Source organism: Orbicella franksi, chromosome 7 (genome assembly GCF_964199315.1).
Source record: "Orbicella franksi chromosome 7, jaOrbFran1.1, whole genome shotgun sequence".
NCBI classification, from domain to species: domain Eukaryota; kingdom Metazoa; phylum Cnidaria; class Anthozoa; order Scleractinia; family Merulinidae; genus Orbicella; species Orbicella franksi.
Window position 1 is genome coordinate 11,740,994 of NC_138151.1, and position 23,399 is coordinate 11,764,392.

A 23,399-nucleotide genomic window follows, 5' to 3' on the forward strand; every position below is an offset into this window, starting at 1 on the left:
TTTTCTATGAGCCCTCGTTCTTTTGATCAGTGATAACTGCTTCATTTGAGCATGCGTGAAAGTGTGTTTTACTGCACGTGCAATCCTGGAAACTATTTTTCCGTGGGATGGGAGGCTTACTATATCTTACGGTTTGTAATTTCTTTCCTTATTTTTTCAGAAAATTGTCAAACAACTTCTCTTTACTGAAAAAATTCCACCAGAGATTAGGAAATAATTTTGAAAGGAGAGTTCTTTCTTCAAGGGAAAAAATATGGAATCTTTTTCAATTTAAGTTATACTTACCCTACCCCTGGCTCGTCAAACACCAGAACGGATTCTTAGGAAAATGGCGATGTCCACCGTCTGCAGGACAGGAGGGCTACTCAAGTGGATCTTCCCCTTTTCTGCTAGATTTATTGCCAAGACTCCTGGTTCAAATAGAGCACCTTTCACGAAAAATGTTCTGATAATAAGAGCAAGTTCTGGGAGCGTTTTGCAGAGAATCCAGAAGAAACAAGAGGAAGCTATTGTTGGCGGCGGACAGAAAAGAATCGACACCCAGCACCGCAAAGTAAGCTGACCTTCCAGCATTTCTGTTTTTATAGTTTTTTTAAGGAACAGTTGTGAGGTTCAAGCTAAAAATCTGAAAAATAATGACGTCTTAAATTTATTTTGGTTACTGAAGAGCTTCCTTCTACAGACCCTGTAAATTAATCGTCCTCTTGGTTTAAATAAAACCTGAGCTTGTAGCCTCCCCTCCTAACTGGAAACGTAGCATTTTGTCGAATTCTTTTAGAGAACACCTTTTAACGTGGTAAAATGACGGATGTCATTTTTTGTTTTTCCAAGAAACTATCATGGCCTCTCTTAGGAGGGGTGCAAAAAATAAATGTACCCACCCCACCTATAGTGACCACCTCCACCCTGTCAGCAGAGATACCAGCATAAAAAATTGAAATTCAGGAGATAGCTAATTTTGCCTTCTTAACCCTAGAAAAAATTAAAATTAGAGCTTTGCCGATTCAACCACAAAAATGCATCACACACTCTAGGCATTCATGGCATGCAAGTCTTCAGGGATGTAGCACTGTAAATCAACTGAAATCAGTGGAATGCACCTAGCATTTTAGAAAATAAAAAGTAACTACACATGAAAGTTCTATTAGCCCTCTGTCCTTCCACACCCTGCTTCACTGCTTCCCTAAAGGTTGTTAATAAAATAAGACTTTCTCTTGTACACCACCCCTCTGCAACTAAATTTCGTTTATATGTATCTATGGGTGAACTCCCCTTTCTAGTAATCCCCATTTCCCCTTTTTGGCTGTTGAAAAGTTAGAATCTGTATTTGGAGTTATCAGAGAATAGTTCTTTATCAGCAGTGTTTACTAAGTCATTTAAACATGTTTGTTTGTTTTTACAGGGTAAATTGACTGCAAGGGAAAGAATCAAGCTATTGTGTGACCCAGAATCATTTGTTGAATATGATATGTTTATGGAACACAACTGCACTGAGTTTGGAATGGAAAATCAAAAGGTGTCATTTTTAATCTATTTTTTTAATTTTTAATTTAACAATAATAACATACAACTTTCAAGTCATATAGTTATATTTCTTGACAAGATTTCAGGTTTCTAAGGAAAGTAATTTTCACTGGTTGAAAATTGTGCATTTGCATTTGCCACATGTGTTCAACTACTCCTATGCAGTTTAACTTGGTCACAGGGTTTCATTGAGGGCTGTGCATCGGGCAAATTGACTGCTTGTGAGGACGATTTTACCCCCTGGATTGACCATCAAGAGGAAAGTTTTCCTTGTAATGAAGTTCAGATCAAAATAGTTTGCCCACGTGACTGAAAACCAGTTGCCTTCCTGCTGAACAGATTAATGGTATCCCTTGGCTGAACTATTCACAAACTTAGTACCCCACCCATGCGGCCTCACCTACTACATCCCTTGCTACATGAACTTTAGACCACTTGAACCTGAACACTGGCATAATTGGTATTGTTGTCTTAGTTCACTGGTGACAGTGTGGTGACTGGTCAGGGGACGATCAATGGAAGAGTCTGTTTCCTTTTCAGCCAGGTGGGTTTATTAACAGTGGACATTGTACCCAAGCATGTAACATGCAAAATTGTCAGGTGGCTTAATGATCTGATCATGACAAGAATGATAAAAGAAGCAAGCATTTGTGCTACAATCGTGGACAAAAGTCCTTGGGACACTTATTTAATTTGACAAATTGTATTGTGTTTTACTGCTGAAGTTTGAAAAAAGTGCTGCTTTTCTTTTAAATATGCATCACTGTTCCCCCTCCCCACCCCATACAATGTTGAAGGTCAGAAGAAATTGCAGGTAGTAGTTTTCAACATTGAATTGGGGGTGGGGGGCTAGGTTAGGAAGGCAAAGTTGTATTTTTATCTGGCGTGTGCGCAAAAGAGCCAAAAGTCCCACGACTTTTGTCCTTGATTGTAGGTACATACATTAGTAAGTAGTTCTAAAACGTAATATAAATTAAATTGTCTAGCTATTTATACAAATGCTGACAGACAGGTAGACATATATCTCATATACCTCTCCTCTCATTTTCAAACTAAGGTGTACATTCAGCATCTGGTAGCATGCTATAAACTATCAGGAAATTTTTGTTGTTGTTGTTCTTCATTTCTTGTATCTGTCACTACACTTGTATTACATATAAGAAGTTCACATTAGTTTACAAAGTACTTAATGTGAGCAATTTTCACACCAGGCTGTATAATTGTGTATGCTTCCTACGCTTTTGTGAAAATAAAGCCTGAAAAAAGTTAAGGCTTGACTCAATAGCTCAGTTGCATTGGTAGGGTACTGCTCTGGAGAGGTCATGTGTATTTGGATATTGTTGAAGACTGTTTCGTTTTTAGGTTTTAAGCTGCATTACATAATTGCAAAGATCTTTCATGTCTGTAGATTTGTATCCCACATTAAATTATATTTAATACATGGTATATGATGAACACATATTGGCTTGTTTGGATCTCAGGATTTCACAGTTTTTGGAGGTAGCTTGTCCAGTGCTCATGCAAGAAAAATCTGTAAGGTAGGATTGCCTTGATTACAAGCGTTCAGAAGAATTTGTGACGTTGTTGCCACATCCTTCATGACTAGTGTGGCTTCTAAATAGCTTTAAAACAATCAATATTAATTATCTTTCTTTGGAGTGTCCACATCTTTAAATGTGTTTTTACCAATTGACTTTCAAGTAAGAACCGCCAAGTTTTTAGTACATAATTTGCATTGTACACTGTGAGACTAAAATTGCTTGCCCAAGAATGGAATGCTTCCCCCCAGTACATCTCTATCTGGATATTAGGTTACAGTGCACAGTCCTCTCACAGCTAAGGAGTAACATCTCATGTCCGCTCTAATCACAGGTAATGGACAAGGCTATGCTAGTTGGTGCTCCTGTTATTGGTTTGAATGACTCTGGTGGTGCTCGTATCCAGGAAGGAGTAGAGTCACTTGCAGGCTATGCTGATATTTTCCAGCGTAATGTCATGGCATCAGGAGTTATTCCTCAGATCTCGCTGATTATGGGACCATGTGCTGGAGGCGCTGTCTACTCTCCTGCTATTACCGACTTCACCTTTATGGTCAAGGTGTGCATAATGATAATAAACCAAGAAACAGCTGAACCTCCCAAAAACAATCACACAAATATTCAAAAATTTAGGGTGGCTCTCTTCGTCATGTAATTTTTTAGAACTCTGCCAAAAGTTGTGTCTTATCGTGCTAATCAAAATTCAAAAATAAAAAAATGGGGTCACTAAGTTTGTTTTTGAATTACTAGTAGTTAAAGCTCCAATTAGGCGGCTTTTAGCAGGTCATTTTGTTGCTATGGTGACCTATTGTGTCAATAAAATGATAGCAACATGTTCACCAGTGAATGGGTAGTTTTTTGATACCAAGATTGTAGCATCAAAATCTTGGAAAGTGCTAGAAAGTGTTGCCAGCCACCTTAATAACTAGTGTGCATTACTAAGTTGTGATGTGAATGGGAAGTTTGGAGAACACCCACAAAGGTATGAATTGCTCTGCTGCCCGCTGCATCATGAGTAACTCTTAGTATACTCTTCTTCCTTGCAATATTCCCATGTGCATCATAACTCCCCGATACATACTGAGACATGAATTAGTCACATTTAAAGTAATATGATTTCTATATATTTTGCTTTTTAGGACACATCATATTTGTTTATTACTGGACCTGATGTTGTGAAGGTAAATATTGTATTTTTTTTGTCGTAAATTGCAAAAAAATAACAACTTTAGATCTTTTTCCCAATTTCCAATCTATATTGACTCTTCTGTCAGTAAATAAAAAAAACTCTTTGCAGGCTTACCACTGGTTCACTGTAAACCAGGCCAGTGTAAAATCACTCATCCAAAGTAAGAGTGTGCAGGTTTGGGTTTTAAACTTTTGGGCTTTTGGTTGAATGAGACACATATAAGGCCTTACGCATCCCATGGCGTGACAAGGACTGATGATGACGACAATGATGTTGATGATGATGATGATGATGATGATGATGATGATAATGAGATACTACATGTATTCAAACTTGAAGATAACGTTCTTTAACAAGGTCTTTTCTCATTAACCCTTTCTGAATGTTGCATTGGAGAGCCAGCTCGAAATTGGTCTGTTTATGCCAAACCACTGGACACTTTCTTTGGTTACATGGCTTTGTGGAAGAACACATTAATTAAATTAATTTTATGACTCATTCTTTTATGATTTAGACTGTCACTCAAGAAGATGTTACTCAAGAAGACCTTGGAGGAGCTAAAACTCACACTTCTGTCTCAGGTAAGAATCAGAGGTTCAGTCATGTATTTGCATGAAATATATAATAATAATAAAAGCTTTATGTAAAACTGAAAGACCGATCAGCGAAGTCCAGGAGGAAGATGCTGGTATTAACCAATGATCAGTATGTGGTAGGGCTTTTAGAAATAACAGACTCCCGACTTAGGCCCAGTTCAGACGTCATGCTTTTTACTTAGCAGACTACATGTGATTAATTTAGTTTAACCATGTTCAGCTGGGCAGAGAACATGCTTGCTAATTTGACAAGTTTGTTCATGACACTTGGTGCCACAGGGTAAAGGTAAAGTCTGCATATGAGCCAAGTGACCCCTCAGGCCAGTGCTTATCTCCGGTTTCTGTTGCATGAAGCAACCAGGAGTATTTCTACTCCCCTTGGATGGGATGCTTGTCCATCGCAAGGTTACCCCCAGCATTAAATTCACCAGTACCTATTTATACACCTGGGTGGAGAGAAGCACTGTGAGAGTAAAGTGTCTTGACCAAGAACACACCACAGTGTCCCCAGCCAGGGCTTGAACCCAGACCGCTCGATCCAGAGACGAGCACACTAACCATGAGAACACAACTTGGCTTTCACTTTGTGGTTAGAATTGCAAATAGTTGAAATCTTTGTCATAGACTAAATTTAGTCATAATATTTATACAGGAGTCGCTGTTGGGGCCTTTGAAAATGATGTTGAGGCTTTGGCCACGTAAGTATTTATTGGACAAATTATTTGATATTATTTGACTGCAATACCTTTCCTTTTTGCCGTGAAATGTCAAGTAGTACATGACTTTGTATGTAGTGAAATTTCCAGCCACTGCAAGATTGCTAGCGTCTGTAGTCTACAGAGCTGTAATGTTCTTACTTATTCATTGAAAGTGATGGCTTTCTTATCAACTTTTAGGATTTCACAGTAATTTTTCAGATGTTATATTCTTTTAGGATGAGAGAATTCTTTGACTTCCTCCCCCTGAGTAACAAGAACCCATCTCCAATCCGAGAATCTGATGATCCATGGTGAGCATGAATTTGGCACGTTGCTTTGAAATTAGATGATCGTGAGGAGTTAAAATAACAACTGCAAGTGCAACCAATTATGTAATTGAAAACAAAGTTACCATGTATTAGTCCCAAGGGGGCTCCTCAGGGGGCTACTCCTCAGGGGGTGATGACAGTGAGTTCCTTACACACTGGATCAAGTCAAACAGCACATTTTAAATTTAAGTTTTAAATTACTGTTTTTTGTTTTAAGTGATGACTAATTTCTACCATGTTTAAATGAAGAATATTATGCTACTATATACTAACAAATACCTGCATGTAGTACACAGTTCTTTCAACACGAGGGAGAAAAAGCATTATTTATTGCGATGCAATTTTATGCTAATTTAGACATGTGACATTCCAGACTTGTATATTCATCAGATGGAGTTTCCACTCCAACTGGATAGTGACTGTTGTGGTGTACTTGATAAATGTTATATTTGTTTTGTTTTCTTTAGTGATAGAACAATTCCCAACTTGGATACTCTAGTTCCATTTGACTCAACCAAGGCTTACGACATATTGGATGTAATATATCCAGTAAGTAATAAAGACTGCATGGCAGCTCAGCGTAGTAAATCTTCTTACTGGCTGCAATGCCTTTCCTTTGACTTTCAAGTTCTGAGAATTTTGTTGATAGGGTGAACTTAGAATGTTCATCACGTGCAGTTCAATGCGATCAAGTAAGGCTGTGTGTTGTGAAGTGTATATGAAATAATTCATATTTGAGCTGCGGTTGTAGATGAAAGTGAAGAATGATCATCGCAGTAAATTTTCCAATTTAAGCAATTGGAAAGAAGAAGCCTGAAAAAAATCAGGGCTTCAACGGGATTCGAACCTTTTTTTTTTTTTTTTTTTTTTTTTACATGAAAAAGTTAAAAAAAAAAAAAAAAAAACCAGCCTTGATCTCTGGCACGTTTTTTTTTTTATTTTTTTTATTATTATTATTATTATTATTATTATTAATTATCTATTTTTTACAGCACGCATACTTACATTATTAATTACAAAAAACTACGTATAAAACTACAACAATACAGCTACTTACGCTAATTACAACTTGCTCTAATTACAATGCTTGACGGAACAACAGTATTATTTAAACCGCTTACGTTACACTACTTTTTAATCGCGGACAATTACTACAAACTTTTACTACGGTTACTAGAACTAGTGAAAACTGCCAAAAAAAAAAAACAAAAAAAAACAAAAAAAAAAAAGACAAAAAAGCGACAATTTACAGTATATTTAGCTATATTTACAGTTTAACTTGCACCTTTGCTCTGCTAGTTTCTATTTCTATTTTGTTTTTAAGGATAGCCAAGAAAGCGTCTAAGAAATAATCTTCCTCATTTTTTGAAGCGGTGTAAATATAATATTTTGCAATTATTGTACAGAGGTTTAGACCGAGACACAGAGGCACGATGTCTGTGATGCCGTAAAGTATTTGTGCTTCAGAGAGCGTGATTACATTATTGTTTTTTCTGTACCACCAATCAGTAAACTCTGTCCAAAACAGCTGGACGTTGGGGCAAGTTACGAAGAGATGTGTAATTGTTTGCTTTTCAGCACATAAATGACAGCGGTCGTGCTCTTTAATACCGAATTTATGTAATGCAGCATTGGTGGGTAAAATATGGTGTACAATCTTGAACTGAAACATCGAGAGTTGAATATCTTTAGTGGCCTTGAAAGGCATCATGTACGTTTGATAAATTTGCTGGTCGTTCAAATTAGCTCTTTTCAGTCTTTTTTCGGCGGTGGCAGAAACGAACTTCTTTTCAACAAGGTAGTTAGTAGCAAGTTTGCAAGAGAGCTTCTCAAGGGGAATTCTATCCATGTTTGTAGGTTCCTTCGAATGCGGCTGTAATTTGCCTTTCAAAGTTTTAATCCAGATAGATGGAATTGCTTGGCATAAACCGTAATAGGTTAGAAAGTTAGTTTTAAGGGCAAAGTGAGAGCAGAAATCTCGGTAAGATGTAAATGTGTCACCGTTGAAGATATCTCTAATTTTTTCTACACCCGCTTCATGCCATTCTTTGTAGTACACTGAGTAGTTACCAATCCTGATGAATCTATTGTTCCAAAGAATTTCATCAAGTATTTCCTCTTCTGAGGACGGAGTAAACAAATTGATTGACTGCCAAGCCAACAAGGCTTTCTCGTAAAATTTGAGAGGAATTCTTACATTGAGATTTTTGAGATCAAAATTGCACTTAAGGAGAAATTTGCCACCACATTTTTCTAACATGGTAACAGGGATATGCGTCCAGCTCGCGGAAGGGTAACCGTTATCAAGTCTTTGGATCCAGGTCGCTTTGAGAGCGTTGTTTATTGCATCAAAATCAGGCATTCCAAGACCTCCTTTTGCTCTCGGTCCAATCATTGTGGTTTGCTTTATCTTTGGGGTTTTCTTGCGCCATACGAATTGGGATATAACTTTATTAACATTTTGAATGAAATTAGATGTAACAGGGAGGACAGCGGTGTTATAAATAAGTTTGGAAAGGGCTAGTGCTTTTAGGATGACAATACGGCCATGTAGAGTTAAGTTCCTAGGGTACCACAGGTTAAGTAGGGAAGTCATTGAAGACAATTTCTGTTCAAAGTTCTTTTGAAAGGCAGCCTCTTCATCATAGGAGAAGTGTATACCGAGCGCAAGTATGGGATCTTTTGGCCATGTTATGTCTAGAGGTTCCTCCAAGTTGTTTTTTTGTCAACCAATTGACCTCGTTCCCAATGTGTGGCTTCATAGCTCAGTTGGTAGAGCATCGCACTAGTATCGCGGAGGTCACAGGTTCGAATCCCGTTGAAGCCCTGATTTTTTTCAGGCTTCTTCTTTCCAATTGCTTAAATTGGAAAATTTACTGCGATGATCATTCTTCACTTTTAAGGCTGTGTGTATTTGTTTACAAAATAATGTAACAATTATTCTCTGTAGAAGATGATATATTTGCATTTATTTAACTGCACTATAAAACACTGCAATAGAGTTTAAAATTAACACATTGAGTTATGTTATTTTGTTATAAAACAGTGCAGTTAGGTTGAAAATGAATCAAAAACCATTTCTGTTAAAAACATGTTGGGATGTTAAATTGACGTTTCATGAACATTATAAGTCGAAATGATTAGAAATAGCACAAATAGAAATATAAAAAGAGAATTCCTAAAGAAACAAACACAATATGAAAACAAACTTGATAAAAATCAAAAAAATAATTCTTAATAATAATTATGTACGGATAAATAGTTTTAAAAAAAAAGCCGGGCAAAGCGATTTAGTTGTGGCGAATTAAAGATCATTATTCTTCACAAAGAAATACATTAAACAACTTTACTGAATATTGTTCTTGTCAGATTGTAGATGATGGTGAGTTCTTTGAGATCTCTCCAGACTATGCCAGGAATATTGTGGTGGGGTTTGGACGTATGAACGGGCGCACTATTGGAATTGTTGGCAATCAGCCTACAGAAGCAGCAGGTAAGAATAATTTATTTACCAGTTTCTGGCATTAAAGGTTAGTTGGAGAGCAATGTAAAAATTTAAGGTGAGAAGTGTGGCATGGGAAAGCTCCTCCCCCTAAGCCCCTCCTCAATTTTCTTTCTCCTTGTTTCAGTGCTGCTTCCCAACCAACCAAATGTGTGGAGCATACAATAATAATATTAAATTTAAATGGTATTGCATTAAGTAATACTCAAAACCAGTGATGTCGGCTTCTTTTTCACTGCTACTCCTTTTCAACACTCGTAAGTGCAGGCAAAACAGGTCAAGATTTCCTCCTTAAAATGAGGTTATGAATTAGTTTTCATTTTATTTCACAAATTGATACTTGATCCAAAACTAATGATATCTACTAACAGTACCTGTGACTTGTATTTTCCACTTCACTACAGTATATATTTCATGCCCTCTTTCTCACTTTCATTTGTTCTTTCAATGATATCAGGAAAAAGACACTATGAAGTTATTTTCAGGTGTGGCAAATGATCTTCCAATGTTAAATGTATGTTTATAGTCATGGTCAATGCACTTGCAGCCACACCTAGCTAGTTCACTGGAAAGATGCAACTATCTAGTAAATAAATATATAATGGGTTTAAAAATCCCAACTGGTGGGAGGAAGACTAGTTATTTCCAAGCACGACTGAGGAGCTGAAGTAGGTTTTTTTAATAGAAAACACTCCGGCTTAGTGATCAGAGTGGGACTTGAAACCAGACCTCCGGATCTCACATCTGGCGCCCAGATCACTCGGCCACACTACTAAATCATTTGCTTTTGCACTGCAGGCTGCTTGGACATCAATGCTTCTGTCAAAGGAGCTCGGTTTGTGCGTTTCTGTGATGCATTTAATGTTCCTATCATAACCTTCGTAGATGTGCCAGGATTTCTTCCAGGTACGTGTAGGTGACCCTCAGTCACCCCCGTGTGACTACATTTTCTTAGTTCTACATAAAATAGACACCTCATAATTCTTTGTAACTAGAGAGCTTAAGCATTGACGAAGGCAGCCCCGAGGACAACGCCTAGTAAAAAATGAATTTATATTTTACCTTCGAGTGTCGCAATTGTCTAGATCTGTTTAGTGCGCCTATTGGTCACAGAACTTCCTCACGTTTTATGTAACGCCAGCGTTCAATTCCAAATGAAAATACGGAAAATTAGCCGCCGTCGTTCCCGTTCCCCAAAATACGTAGAACGTGGTCATTCCACGTTGTTGTTGGGCAGAGGATGGCAGAGAAATGTTCAAAGATTTATAACACATGTGCACAGCTATTGTTCTACTCATTAAAACTTTTGTTTGGTGACGTTCTTGTTGCCGTTGCCCTCGTGGTTTGATTAAGATCTCTATTAATAATCAGTGAGAACATCTAGAGGCCAGTTGCCTTAACAAAGGAAATACCTTCTTCTTCCATTCAGCCTCTCAGTTATTGAAAAGGATGCTTTAAAATTGCAGAGTAATGATAATATCTAATCCTTTTGTAGGAACACATCAGGAGTATGGTGGTATAATCCGTCATGGTGCAAAGCTTCTGTATGCTTATGCTGAGGCGACTGTACCAAAGATTACTGTCATCACCAGAAAGGTAAGCTTCACAGTGAAGGTGGGAAGGAACTGTCACTGTTACAACATTCGTCAAATTAATTAATTAATTAAGGAAGGAAGGAAGGAAGGAAGGAAGGAAGGAAGAGCATGTACGTAGCTACACATATAAAGGGAAGGTTTACATACACAGAGTGGCAGTTCAGTTTTTATGTGCGATACCTGTGGTATTCCACACTATTGTCATCGGCTGGTGTCTGTTAATGCAAATGAGTTTATATCCCACATATGTACCCTTTGGGTACCTATTTTTTTATGAACGTGCACAACAACTCGCATTTAGAAGGCTATGTATGCAGTACTTAGCCAACTGGTAAGCCCCTCCAGCCGTTGGTATTCTTACCACTTTATGATTTACGTATTGACAGTTTTCCAATTATAGGAGCAGTGTTGTACATTTATATCTGCCTAAATTCACAAAGTCGTTATTTATTATTATCTTTGCACAAAGATACTCGCTGAAATTTGCTGGATTTCATTTGTTTGTCCCGTCAGAAGTCATTATCATTTAGAACATGCAAACCGTCATGGCAGCCATTGTGAATAAGGCCAATTAAATACTGTTAGACATCTCGTTATGTTAACACACTTGAATCTGAACAAACGGTGAAATTTTAGGCGAGCCTTTTGTAAATGTCCAAGGTTTTTATATCAGTGTTTTTGTTTTAGGCTTATGGTGGTGCATATGATGTGATGAGCTCAAAACATCTTCGTGGTGACTTCAACTACGCTTGGCCCACTGCAGAGGTAGCAGTCATGGGGGCTAAGGTTTGTAGCCAGTACATTATTAGAAGGTTTGAGGCTTAACTGATGTTAGGAATGTTAATGTAGACTAACTAGAGGGTCTGCATAGGGGTACTGAATTCTCAGTTATTAGTTAACTCTCAGTGAAAACTACATCAGCCTTTATAATCCATCAAATATTTTCGCTCGCGCGCAATTGGTTTAAACGCGTCACGTGACCGAATATTCCCCAGCTAAAACGGGCGAATATCCGAATTGGTTTAAACCCGTCACGTGACCGAATATTCCCCAGCTAAAACTGGCGAATATCCGAATATCCATTCTGTTCCTCAAAGCTCACACTGAGTTTTGTTCGAGCTACGCTCTCGGAAAACTGTTCGCTTTTCGGAACAGATAATGTCCGCGGACAAATATCTGAGCATATTTTCGCGCCAAATGGAGGCTATTCGCACCAAATGGAGGCTAAATTTTGCAGATCTCGGATCTCAGCCATCAGTAAAATAAATGCGTCATTTTACAGCTGGAAGTTAAAATTTTGACCAATCCTCCGCTATCTGTGATATTTGGTTACAGGTAGTAGCATTTATATAATAAGCCAAGTTATTCTCCTGTTTTGATTGGTTCTCGCACGATTGACGTCATCATTTCAAAATTTTTCCCTCTGCGTTTAAAATGGTGGAAAGTTTTGAGAATTTAGATACTGTTTTACGTGACTGGGGAAAGATAAGGTACAAAAAAAGTCTTGTCGAGGCATTGAACAGGTACGAGAGTCTGGAAAAGAAAGAAAAAGCCTTTTGTTCCCTAGGAAATGACTCAAAAAATTCTCGAGCAGTCACAGATCACAGAAGACGTCAAAATGTGGTAGGAACATCAGTAATACACTCGGCTATCGCCGCGTGTGCCACTTTTTTGTTCTTACCACATTTTGACGTCATCTGTGATCTATTAGTGAACAGACGCACGACAACGTGGAATCTATTTGTTAATTATAATTGCTAAAACTGGGTATAACAATTCGGGGGCTTTTCATGTAACGCAGGCGAACCAAGACATTCCTGCACATTTATAATTCTTTTTTGCGTATTTCTTACATAGAAGAGGGTTTAGGCAGCGGTTAGGAGGGGCAAGTAATGAAGGCAAGGGAGGGCTCTAAGTCTGATGATGGAGCAATCAACAATGTCAATATACAGACTGGAGTGATTCTGACCGACTTCACGGATAATAAATGTCATTTGTGGAAACAACGTTTATCTCTGTGTACCTTGTTTTCCTAGGGTGCTGTTTCAATCATATTTAGAGGAAAACCAGATATTGGTGAGTAACCGGTGGAACTCAGTTATTGGCAACCTAGAAATTTCTGTGAATGTCAGAGTTAAATGAGTAACGTACCGCAAACAAAGCACATGTGGTTCTAACCGATGACGGGGACAAACACTAGTAAAAAAAAAAAAAACTTCGACATACTGAACTACATTAAACCTTTGGAAGCAGTGCAGGTCAGCTGTACAGAGTTGAATTTATACCCTTAATCATGTTAACTGTGATCTTTGTCAAACGTTTTGCGTGAAATCAACTTGTTGAAGCGCGTTTGAGACCTTTTGACGGCCTGCAAAGCGTACTTAAGTGCTTTAGAACGTAAGTCAAAGTATACACAATAGCTCAATTTTGTTCTTACAATTTTCGTGCTAATGCTTTGGTGAAAGAAATGTCATTTTGATGTGGCATAACAAAGGTAAAGAGTTATTACTTGAAGCTGTTTCACGTGTTAAGTGAAATCTCTCCACCATGTTACTTTTATTAGAAAAATACGAAGCTGAGTATGTGGACAGGTTTGCCAATCCATTCCCAGCAGCAACCAGAGGTAAACTATCTTCATGTCAGTCTCAACCTTGTCTTAATCTTGTTTTTTCTCGATGTCAGAATGGTCGTGACTAAATTAGTACGGCCGATTACGTGCGACAATGTGACCGTAATATAATAATATCCCACGGTTTAGAACAATACTATACGGGAAACACTCGTTACGCCTCCTTGGACCCCTCTTATGGAGCAAACTAAACCCATCGGATAGAGAGAGTCCAACACTGAACAGTTTTAAACATAACATTAAGAAAAAGGAGCTTTTAGAAGACTGCAGAAATTGTGATTTATATGTTTTTGACTTTAGTAGAAGCTGGGTTAAATTTTTAGGCTTACTTATATTACGAACGCACGTGTAATAAATTAGTTTTGGTATACTTTAAGATTTTTACCTTTTAGATCATGTTACCTGCATTTGTGTAAATACCCTATTTTTTATTTATTTATTCTTTTTTTTAATGTGTCCACTTACTATTCTGTTAGTGTCCTCAATTAGCATACACGTGTAATAATTAGCTAGAATTTTTACCTTTTAGATTTTTCTACTAGTGCATGTGTAAATGTCCTGATTTTAATGTATCCACTTAAGATTTTATTGTATTCACGTTGGATTATTATTACTACTATTATTTTTTTTCAAATCTTTTTTTATTTTTTTACATGTCTTGTTTTGTACAATAATTGTGTGCTAAGAGATACTTTTTACAATAATTGTGCGCTTGGACAAAAAAGCCGTCAAACAAATGGTATCTATATAATAATCAAATCAATGCATGCGCTCTGATTGGTCAATCAGCTATGGTTTATTGTGCCAGTAAACTCATGGAAATTTCGCGTGTCTTCGGAATTATTATATAAAGGCAATAGACCACAAGTTTCTATGGTTTATAGGCTGATAAAGCACTTGGGATGTTGGAAGAACACTTGAGGAATTCGTAAATCACTCGCCTGCGGCTCGTGATTTACAAATTCTTCTCGTGTTCTTCCAACATCCCGCGTGGGTTATCAGCCTATAAACCATAGAAACTTGTGGTCTATTGCTTAACTATAGGGTGGCTGTAAAAACAAATATATTTTACTTGATTTTGTTAGGATTTGTTGACGATATCATCAAGCCCCACATGACAAGGAAAAGAATCTGCAGAGATTTAGAAGTACTGGCCACTAAGAAACTTGAAAATCCGTGGAAGAAACACGGAAATATCCCCCTGTAATCAACTGTCACGACTAAGTTCTAGCATCTCAAAATTGGGGATCAAGATTGTTGAATACGTTTTAGAAAAAGTGTCTTGCATTTTTAACGTATTAAGAACATAAAAAGGCAAAACCTCTCACCTCTAGCCTCTAGCATCTAGCATCTGCTAACCTCTAGCATCTCAAAATTGGGGATCAAGATTGTTGATTACGTTTTCGAAAAAGAGTCTGGCATTTTTAACGTAACAAGAACATAAAAAGGCAAAACCTCTGGCCTGAATTTTGTATATTGCAAGAGATGCGCTTATTTCTGGATTAGCTATTGAAGAGTTGTATCCTCTGTAGTATTTTAATTTAGGCTCTAAACATTGAGGTTTAAAGGCAACAGTTAGATTTGCCACGAGTGTTTTGATGGTATGTTAATAATACGAGTAATTTCTCTAGACTGATTATTGTGGTGAAAAATATAATTCCAGCCACAAACGTCTGACTTCGTCCCGGAGGAACATTCCGGCATCGTTCCTCCTCTAGTCCTTTTCAGTTCCAAAAAAGTAACGATAAATGTGTAATACTTACCTTGATACTAAAAGAATGGACCATATTTTTAACGCATATTGAATGGATCAATGTATTTAGAGTGAAAAGCCATAAATCAAACTGTGAAAACTGGCATTGTCTTTTGGTATCTCACCGTATGTACTGGGGTAAGGAAGGGCCTATCTGAAGACTTAGGATAGCAAGCGCCATCCCCACCTCCACACCCTCTTGAAATCGCCTCACTTCCATGCGCTTGCTTCATGTGTAAACCAGTATAACCAGTTTATATTTGCAACACGAAGTCGAGTTGGAGTTGTCAAGTCGAAGGTTCTAAACGAGAAAAAGTCGATAGTCGAGTCTAGTCGAGGCTAAGAGTCGAGAAAACGTGTGAATTCGAGTTTCCGAGATTAAAGTTGATTCAAGAAAAAAAGAGTCTAACGATTATTTACACACCCTAACATGAGCCACCACTTCCCACTTCAGAGAGAGTATCAGGTGAAGACGTTTGACGTACTTGGCATTCGGCAGAGCCACAGATACCATCACCAACACTGTGCAGGAAATCCTACCCAACAAGGCGTGCTCCACAGTACCTACAGGATTATGCGTCCCCCGTAACATTTATTGCGTTTCAGGCGTTACACAGGAATCAGCTGAAGTTTATCTTCATGGGAAAGTCATTTGATTTTTTGAAGGACTTGAATCCAGAGGAGAGGGAGGTGAAAGATGTAAGGTGTGCGTGATGTACATTGGTACACATGGCCTAAACGTTCTAAAAGTCCTTTTCAATAACATTTCCCTGGTTTGTTTGTTTGTTCCGCCCGCGATTTACGTCGCTAGCGCTCGCAAATTCGGCGTTCGAAGATGGCGCTCTCGTTTCGCTCGAGGGAGATGATTAAGCGATGGATTATACGAAGGTCGACTTGTAGTAGGTCTACCCATGGACGTCTAAGTTGTGTGCGGTTCTTTGGGTTTTTTCATTGTACCGCTCTTTTAATGAATATACTTGAGTGCCCTACATGCAGCTACCTCGTATAAAGGCGTTGGTGCGATAGGTTGGAATTTGGTGGGATTAGTTGGAAATATATGTCCAGTGTATGGCCTGGGTGGTCTTAGGATCGAGACGGGTAACCTCCCTGCACACGCTTTTTTCATGTTAAAGGAAATGGTGGGTGTCTGCACGCAGGCTATAAAAAAATGGTCGAGAGTAAAAAGAAATTACCCTCTTTAGCATTACACTGTAGGAAGCTTGTGCTCGTTGCTTGGCTGGGGGCTGTAACCTACAGCTGCCTCATAAGATGGCGGAGGTACACTTGGTAGCGGTCCGACAGGCGGATAAACGGGAAATGCAGGTCCGCTATATGGACTGTGCGGTGAATACGGTGCACGGCTTTCTTGAGCTGGATAATTCATCACTGTAACATCTGATGGGATAGGTGCATTTGGCTGAGATACCACTGGATAAGGAGGAAACGAGGGTCCTACAACATCTGAATTGTGAGCTGGGTACATAGTGCTAACGTCTTGGGTTGGATGGCCTTGTCCGAGGTATGGATTAACAGGTGGATATGTTGTTTCACCGCTTTGGATGGTGGGATTGCCTCCTCCTGGATTATTCATTGCAGATATTGGGTAACCTGGGCAGCTGTTGTTAGGACCACTGGAATTCACGTCTGAGAATGCATTGTCATTCAGTACTGCAATGGGATCCATCAAGTCTACCTCGATCGGTGGTATTGTGCTCTTGTACATCTTTTTCTTCAGGACATAGTGGGTCTTAGCTGTCTTGGCTCTGAATAGCCAGCGGTAAGGCCAAGTCATCTGCAACAAGGTGGCAATCCAGAAGAACCGCGGCCGAATCCAAAATGGCTTCACCCTTAAATCCACGTACGCAGAAATCCGCTTCATTAGTCCAGGAATTTCTTTACTCGAGGAGTAATCAGTGAACTCATCACGATGGCGATTTCTCGCCAACATTGCTGCCACTTGTCGCACATAGTCATCTGCAGTTTCTTGGTCGCCAAAGACGATGCTTGAGTCGATCTTGACTAAGGTTAGAGCTACAGTACTTAGAGGTGGCATATCGTTTCCGGAAACATCAACCCACGAACCGAAAGAGAATTCGTCACGGTCTACATACGTCACTACTTTCTGTTTCTTTGTCTCCGTGCGGGACTGCTGGTTTCCGTTAGCGTCCGTGTAGTGAACAACTCGCGTTTGTGTTTCGTAATGGTAGCATTCTACAACCATATTGATCCTCGGTGGAACCTCGTGCATTCTTTGCATGTACCCCCAAGCCGTCTCGTCTTCCATGATGTTGCTGAGGTAATCGAGTTCGTGAGAGACGCAGCTCTCTAACAGAACGATCACAGGAGAAAGACAAAGCATCACAATAGCGAAGATTCTCAATATCTCAAAGACTGAACCGTAGTTAGTGCAATGGGTCACGTCACAACCAACATAGTAGATAAGCCAAAGATAGAATGAGAAAAACGCGTCCATGGAAATGATCCTGCATAAACTTGCATTAAGGTGCTTAAGTTCCTCCTCCTTACTTTCCTTTTTGTATTCTTTTAGTGCTTGTCGGTATTCTTTGATGCCTTGGTTGAGTTCTTCCTGACTTCCCGCTGTGGAAACTCTTTGAAAACGCCTTTCCAATTCTTCACCAGCTTTCTCCATGCTACTGTCATCGTCTTCTTTCTTCTCCTCTTCCCTGCACGATTGCCTGCACAAAGCACAACACCACAAGACGAATGGCAAAAGGATCTGCACGAGGACAGCCACGGTGATCACGGCTGGGACTACACTAGGGTTGTCATCATAGTTGATGGCCGGTTTAGCCTTGGGCGTGCCTCGAGTAGTTGGGTCTTTGGCTGAGCAGAAAGATCCTTGTCCGCTCCAGTACGAGCTATAACTGCTAGGTACACACAGATAATACCTCGTGGAGGGATGCGATCCACTGCAGAATGCCATGCCAAGATCACCGGGTCGTTTTCCCAGGTAGACAAAATTGAGCTCCGTGCTGACTTTGGGCTGTGGTGTTGGGCACTGTTTGTTCACGGAGCATTGCAAAATGCAATTTGCTTTGCTGCCCCTACACAGGACTCTAATGTCGGGCATGTCAATCCAAAACCATCCATTGTAATATATCGACCAAGTTTTTCTGATGTATTCAGGTCTTAGAGCAAAATCCTTCACCCTCAGGTAAGCCTGGTCTTCGGAATTTCTTGGTCTGTTCGAACCAGTAACCACCCAATAGCCGTCCACGTACTGTAAATACCATTTCTGGTTGCTGTGAAAATAGACAGGACGAAGATTGAGATACGTGCCCTCTAGGCGAAAGAAATAGTCTTTTGCGGGATCGTTCAAAATGATTCCTCCTTTATCCTTTAAGTTCTTGCTCAAGGAAACTCTCTCCGAGTTACATTCTCTGAAATCTTTATCCACACAGACAGCTTTGATTCTGGAAGAAGACAAGGTCGACAGGTGGTATGTGGTCTGATCACGGGTATTGTAGAATTCCCAGTGGCTCACGATTCCACCAAATACATCATTCATGTCGATTGAAATCCCTGAACTCAACCAAGACGAGGGATCCCTATGAAGAAGAGCAGCAACGCCAAAATAGTCTTTCAGATTAACTCCAAAAACCAAATAATGTTTACCTTTATTATCGACGGTGTGATAAAATAGCAAGCTGCCGTTCTCCCTGCGAAAGACTGGGAAATTGTTGTGGTAATTGTCCTCCTCAATGTAAACGCCTTCGATGATTTTGTAGGGCATGGTGTTTTCGTCGATATTTTGAAAGAAAATTCTCGGGCATAACATCCTTGAACTTGTGAATGCAAGTAATGTGCTTAGCGTGAAACATAGGGAGAGATTTGACGCCATGTTTACGCTTTCGTGAAAGCTTCAATTCAAGTTATGAAAAATGGAATATTTCGCAGTGCTCATATATTCATATTTGATTCTTCAAATTTGAATTAAAAATTTAAATGGTTTCTCATCTGGTTGCAGCTGCCAACAGCTAATAATGTGGCATAATGATTGAAATAAGGATCATGCATGGCTCTCGTAAAATCTTCATCTTTTAAGTTTATGAAAAATGGAATATTTCGCAGTGTTGATATAATCGTATTTGATTCTTCAAATTTGAATTACAAATTCAAATGGTTTCTCATCTGAAAACAGCTGCTCACAGTGAATAAGGATGGCATAATGTTTAAAATTATGACTGTAAAAACAATGACTAACTCATATCTTGCTCAGAGATAGGAAGCGTTGTCATATAAACTTGAAGTCAACCTTCCGGACCTAATGACCTGAGATTCAGATTCACTGGGAATACTGGGATAATTTCTGAGTGCTTAATTTCGCTTTAGTGTTTCTTTGGGTAAAATATATTAAATCGGGATTGCGTGGTTAGTTTTTCTTTTATACGAAAATGCAGTAGTTGCATGGTGCGTACAGTTGTCCATTTGATTCTCATCCTTTCTGAAAATTGAAAATTCAAATTGGTGTGGAGGTTTTCTTGAAAATGATCTCGGTCGTGCCTCAAATATTGATTTCGTAGTTTTGAGTTCTTAGATTCAATGAGATTTAATTGACAACAACCGTCTGAAAATTAAATCAATCTTTTGTTCTGGTTTGGAAGTTATGTCTTGAAAATGAATTTGGTCGTTGCTCAAATATTGATTTCGTATTATTTTTTGATTAACAAATAAAGAAGCCCCGACTGTGCTCTGTTCTGTTGTAAAGCACGCAGGAAGCGGTAGAGCACGAAAGAAGTGTAGCGGAAAACACGAGACGTAGTCGAGTGTTTTTCCCTACTTCTTGAGTGTTCTACCGCTTCCTAAGTGCTTTACAACAGAACAGAGCACAGTCGAGGCTTCTTTATTTGTTTTATGATAAAGAATCAGATAATTTCCCCACGCATTCGGCTGAATTTTCAAACCAAACTTTATTTTCCAAACGAGCAAAAGTGGCGTCAGCCGTGCACTGTTCTCTGATAAAGCACGCTAAAATAAGCCAATCACAATCCTTGTTAGAATTGTTCAAATAATTTGATTGGCTAACGAAGCGACAGCTGTCAATCACAAACTGGACTTCAGCTAAGCTTTCAGTTTCGAGAAGTTTGAGCGGCTTTCGAGAGAAGAACGATGCCTTCAAAGTTCGCTTTTAAGTTAATTTTTAAATACGGATCTCAAGGCAGGTAAAGGTTTATAGTCAAGAGGAATCCGGCCGTATTGTGGCCCATGAAAACGAGCACTTTTCCAGTGGAAATTACGAAACGCGGAGCTCAAAGCTTGTGGATGAAAATGCGAAATGCCGGGTTGAATTTGAATGGAGCTACAGTTATTTATGGCTTGTAGCCGCATGCAGCAAGATTGCCCGAACTAGCGTAAAAGTTAGAAAGACTTAACGGCTCCCACTGGTTCTACTTCGAGCACAGAAGAGAATATCAGAGCAAGTTTTGCACTGACCACTCATCGGTTTACTTCGCTGAGATGACCGGAGAACGAGCGTTACTACATTGCATGTAAGGCCCGGTTCATACGTCGCATTTCTGCCGTGTCGAATTCAGTTCAACGAATTAAATTCGACAGAAATTCGACGTATGAATCGGCTGCCGCATTTCTACCGCACGTTCGACTGGTCTTGTCGCATTATCCGACAGAAATGCGACACCGATTCAGACGTCGAATTTCTGCTGTGTCGAATCTAATGCATACATTATGTTAATGTATGAGCATGCGTAAATGTTTTCCCGTCAAAGAAAAAGAAGAAACTTGGCCATTCTCGACCCAGTGCAACCTGAACATATTGCAACACATACTGCTCCGTTGTCAGCCTTCTCCTCGTTCCATTGGCGGTCAATTTTTTGCCAAATTAAAGTCCTTCGTCGCTCAGTATTTTCGTCAGCCATATTGCATACTTTACGTTTAAAACATTTTCCGCTGGCCGACATACCCGACAGTATAAATTCTGAATTAAGTGCGATACAAGTGCGACGTATGAATCCACAGTCGCTTTTCTGCCGCACTTAATTGAATTGAATTCGACACGGCAGAAATGCGACGTATGAACTGGGCATAAGTGTTGTTTGAGCAAATGAGCATTTTAAATTGTAAATTTACAAAAATAAAGCTTCTCATCATAAACAGAGACGGTTCAATTGTTTTCTGTCGTTGTTTTACTTCTTAGTATAATTTCTGCCTTTGTAACAAAATTAATGTCTTTATCGAAGCACTGTTTAGGTTGAGAATTTGTGTATTTCGCTACAGCTGGACATGTTTTGTCGGCGGGAATCTAGCAAAACTTGTTATTTTAGTACAGTTTTAACACTACTGTTGCTAACAATGGTCTCTGTGAGCCATATTTACTGCAGAAAAATAGCTCGCTTCCAGTGCGTTTGTCTGAGTCACAGGGGATGTTTAATTTGGGTCAAATTTGTCAAAATTCCGAAGCAAAACTTTGGAAGCCAACTTACCGTCATCAACCCGTGCTCTGTTCTCTGATAAAGCACGCTGTTTCAGCCAATCAGAGCGCGCGTTATATGGAAACTTTATTATAAATTCTTATATTCAATGAGATTTAATTGCCAGCATTAACAACTGTCTGAAAATTATAACCAATCTATTGTTCTGGTTTGGAAGTTATCTCTTGAAAATGAATTTGGTCGTTGCTCAAATATTGATGTCGTATTATTTTTTGAATCCTTATATTCAATGAGATTTAATTGCCAACATTAACAACTGTCTGAAAATTAAAATCAATCTTGAGTGTTTTGGTTTGAAAGTTGTGTCTTGAAAATGAATTCGGTCGTACCTCAAATGTTGATTTCGTATTTCTGAATTCTCATATTTAACTGACACTTTACAACAACTGTCTATTTCTTTTTCTCGAACCGCGCCATCATTGGCTAATATTTATCGTCTAAAAGAGTACAGACACGTCGATGACTCGCACGGATCTTTAAGATAACTTTTCATTCAGATTAATCTCAAACAGGTTTTCATAGGAAGTTAAGTTTCAGATATAAATGTAACCTGATGTAACTTGAAGCTCATGATGCCGCGTGAATTTCGGTCTCATTTTGGACAAGAGATGCTCGGATGTTTTTTTTTTTTTTGTAGCGTTTCCTCTCATCAAAACAAATGCAAATTACTCTTGACACTCAATTTTGACTTTACTACCCAACCCCATGGTTGCGTTGGTCAGCCGGCCAATTTATGTCCATACCAATTATCAGAAATTACATGTTGTGCTAGCTGTTGTGTTAGCACGCACAGGAACTGGTAGTCGAATCGAAATGAACATTATTGCATGTTAACAATTGTCTCTCTGAATATACCAGTTGTCTCAAAAGATATTTTAAAACCTCTTTATGACCAAGCGCGAGAGCCGTACTGGGGAATATGGGTTCGAGGCCGTGGCAGTATGGACCGAGCATAGTGAGGTCCGTGTAAAAAAAACCGAGGGCCAATATTCCACAGTACGGCGCGAGCAAGCTAGGTTAGTAGGTAATTAAGTATATAACAGGTTTTGGTTGAAAATTTTGAATTTGCCGGCTTTCGAAAACTAAAAATACATGCCTTATGACCACTTCCACGGAAACGAACAAAGAAAAAAACAATCAGAAGGCTCGGATCTTCCTCAAGACTACATTGCCATATAGTGATACGACATAAACATGGCACAATCGATAATCTGGTCAGTTGATTTCACGGGAAGTGTATTTCTTTGTCAGTGTCATTCGCCTTTCTTCTTTCGGCGTTTCCTTTTTGGTTTTCGTCGCTATGGTTTCGACTGAGCTGCTCGTTGTTCAAGCTCTCGTAACCGCCGACGTTTTTTCTCTAATTCAAGAAATTTCAAGAAACACGACGATTATTCCCATAATTTTCATTTTCCCTGCTTTCCAATAAGCTCCAAAGCGATCTTCACTTTGGTAAGCACAACTAATCCCTTATTTGTTCCTGGTATCTTAACCAGCTGAGAATAAAGTCAAATCTAGCCCAGACTAATTCCAAACTGGAAACTTTTTACGGCCTGTCACAATATAATACAAATGAGTG

General features: G+C 39.0%; 2 protein-coding genes across 2 annotated transcripts in view; one reads left to right on the forward strand and one right to left on the reverse strand.

Annotated features, from left to right (window-relative positions):
• The first annotated feature begins 3 nt into the window (after nt 1–3).
• Nucleotides 4–15,945, forward strand: LOC145491873 (propionyl-CoA carboxylase beta chain, mitochondrial-like). The gene is made up of 17 exons (XM_081471158.1): nt 4–553; nt 1,403–1,516; nt 2,000–2,068; nt 3,006–3,062; nt 3,397–3,621; nt 4,202–4,243; nt 4,766–4,832; nt 5,500–5,545; nt 5,782–5,856; nt 6,342–6,423; nt 9,244–9,367; nt 10,175–10,282; nt 10,872–10,972; nt 11,659–11,757; nt 13,008–13,047; nt 13,535–13,594; nt 14,686–15,945. The coding sequence occupies exons 1-17, from the start codon at nt 329–331 to the stop codon at nt 14,805–14,807; spliced, it is 1,656 nt and encodes a 551-aa protein (XP_081327284.1). The 5' UTR covers nt 4–328; the 3' UTR covers nt 14,808–15,945.
• A 70-nt stretch (nt 15,946–16,015) lies between these two features.
• LOC145493835 (uncharacterized) overlaps nt 16,016–23,399 on the reverse strand; it is a 165,361-nt gene continuing 157,977 nt past the window's right edge. The window contains exon 2 of the mRNA XM_081473311.1: nt 16,016–20,435. Coding sequence (XP_081329437.1) covers nt 16,558–19,215 — 2,658 coding nt within the window. The 5' untranslated portion in view covers nt 19,216–20,435 and the 3' untranslated portion in view covers nt 16,016–16,557. The remainder of the gene's footprint in view (nt 20,436–23,399) is intronic.

Coding starts and splice junctions, on each gene's coding strand:
- LOC145491873 (XM_081471158.1), top strand. CDS start 329: ATGGCGATGTCCACCGTCTGCAGGACAGGAGGGCTACTCAAGTGGATC. Junction 1,517..1,999: donor TTGGAATGGAAAATCAAAAG/GTGTCATTTTTA, acceptor TTGTTGTCTTAG/TTCACTGGTGACAGTGTGGT. Junction 10,973..11,658: donor TTACTGTCATCACCAGAAAG/GTAAGCTTCACA, acceptor TTTTTGTTTTAG/GCTTATGGTGGTGCATATGA.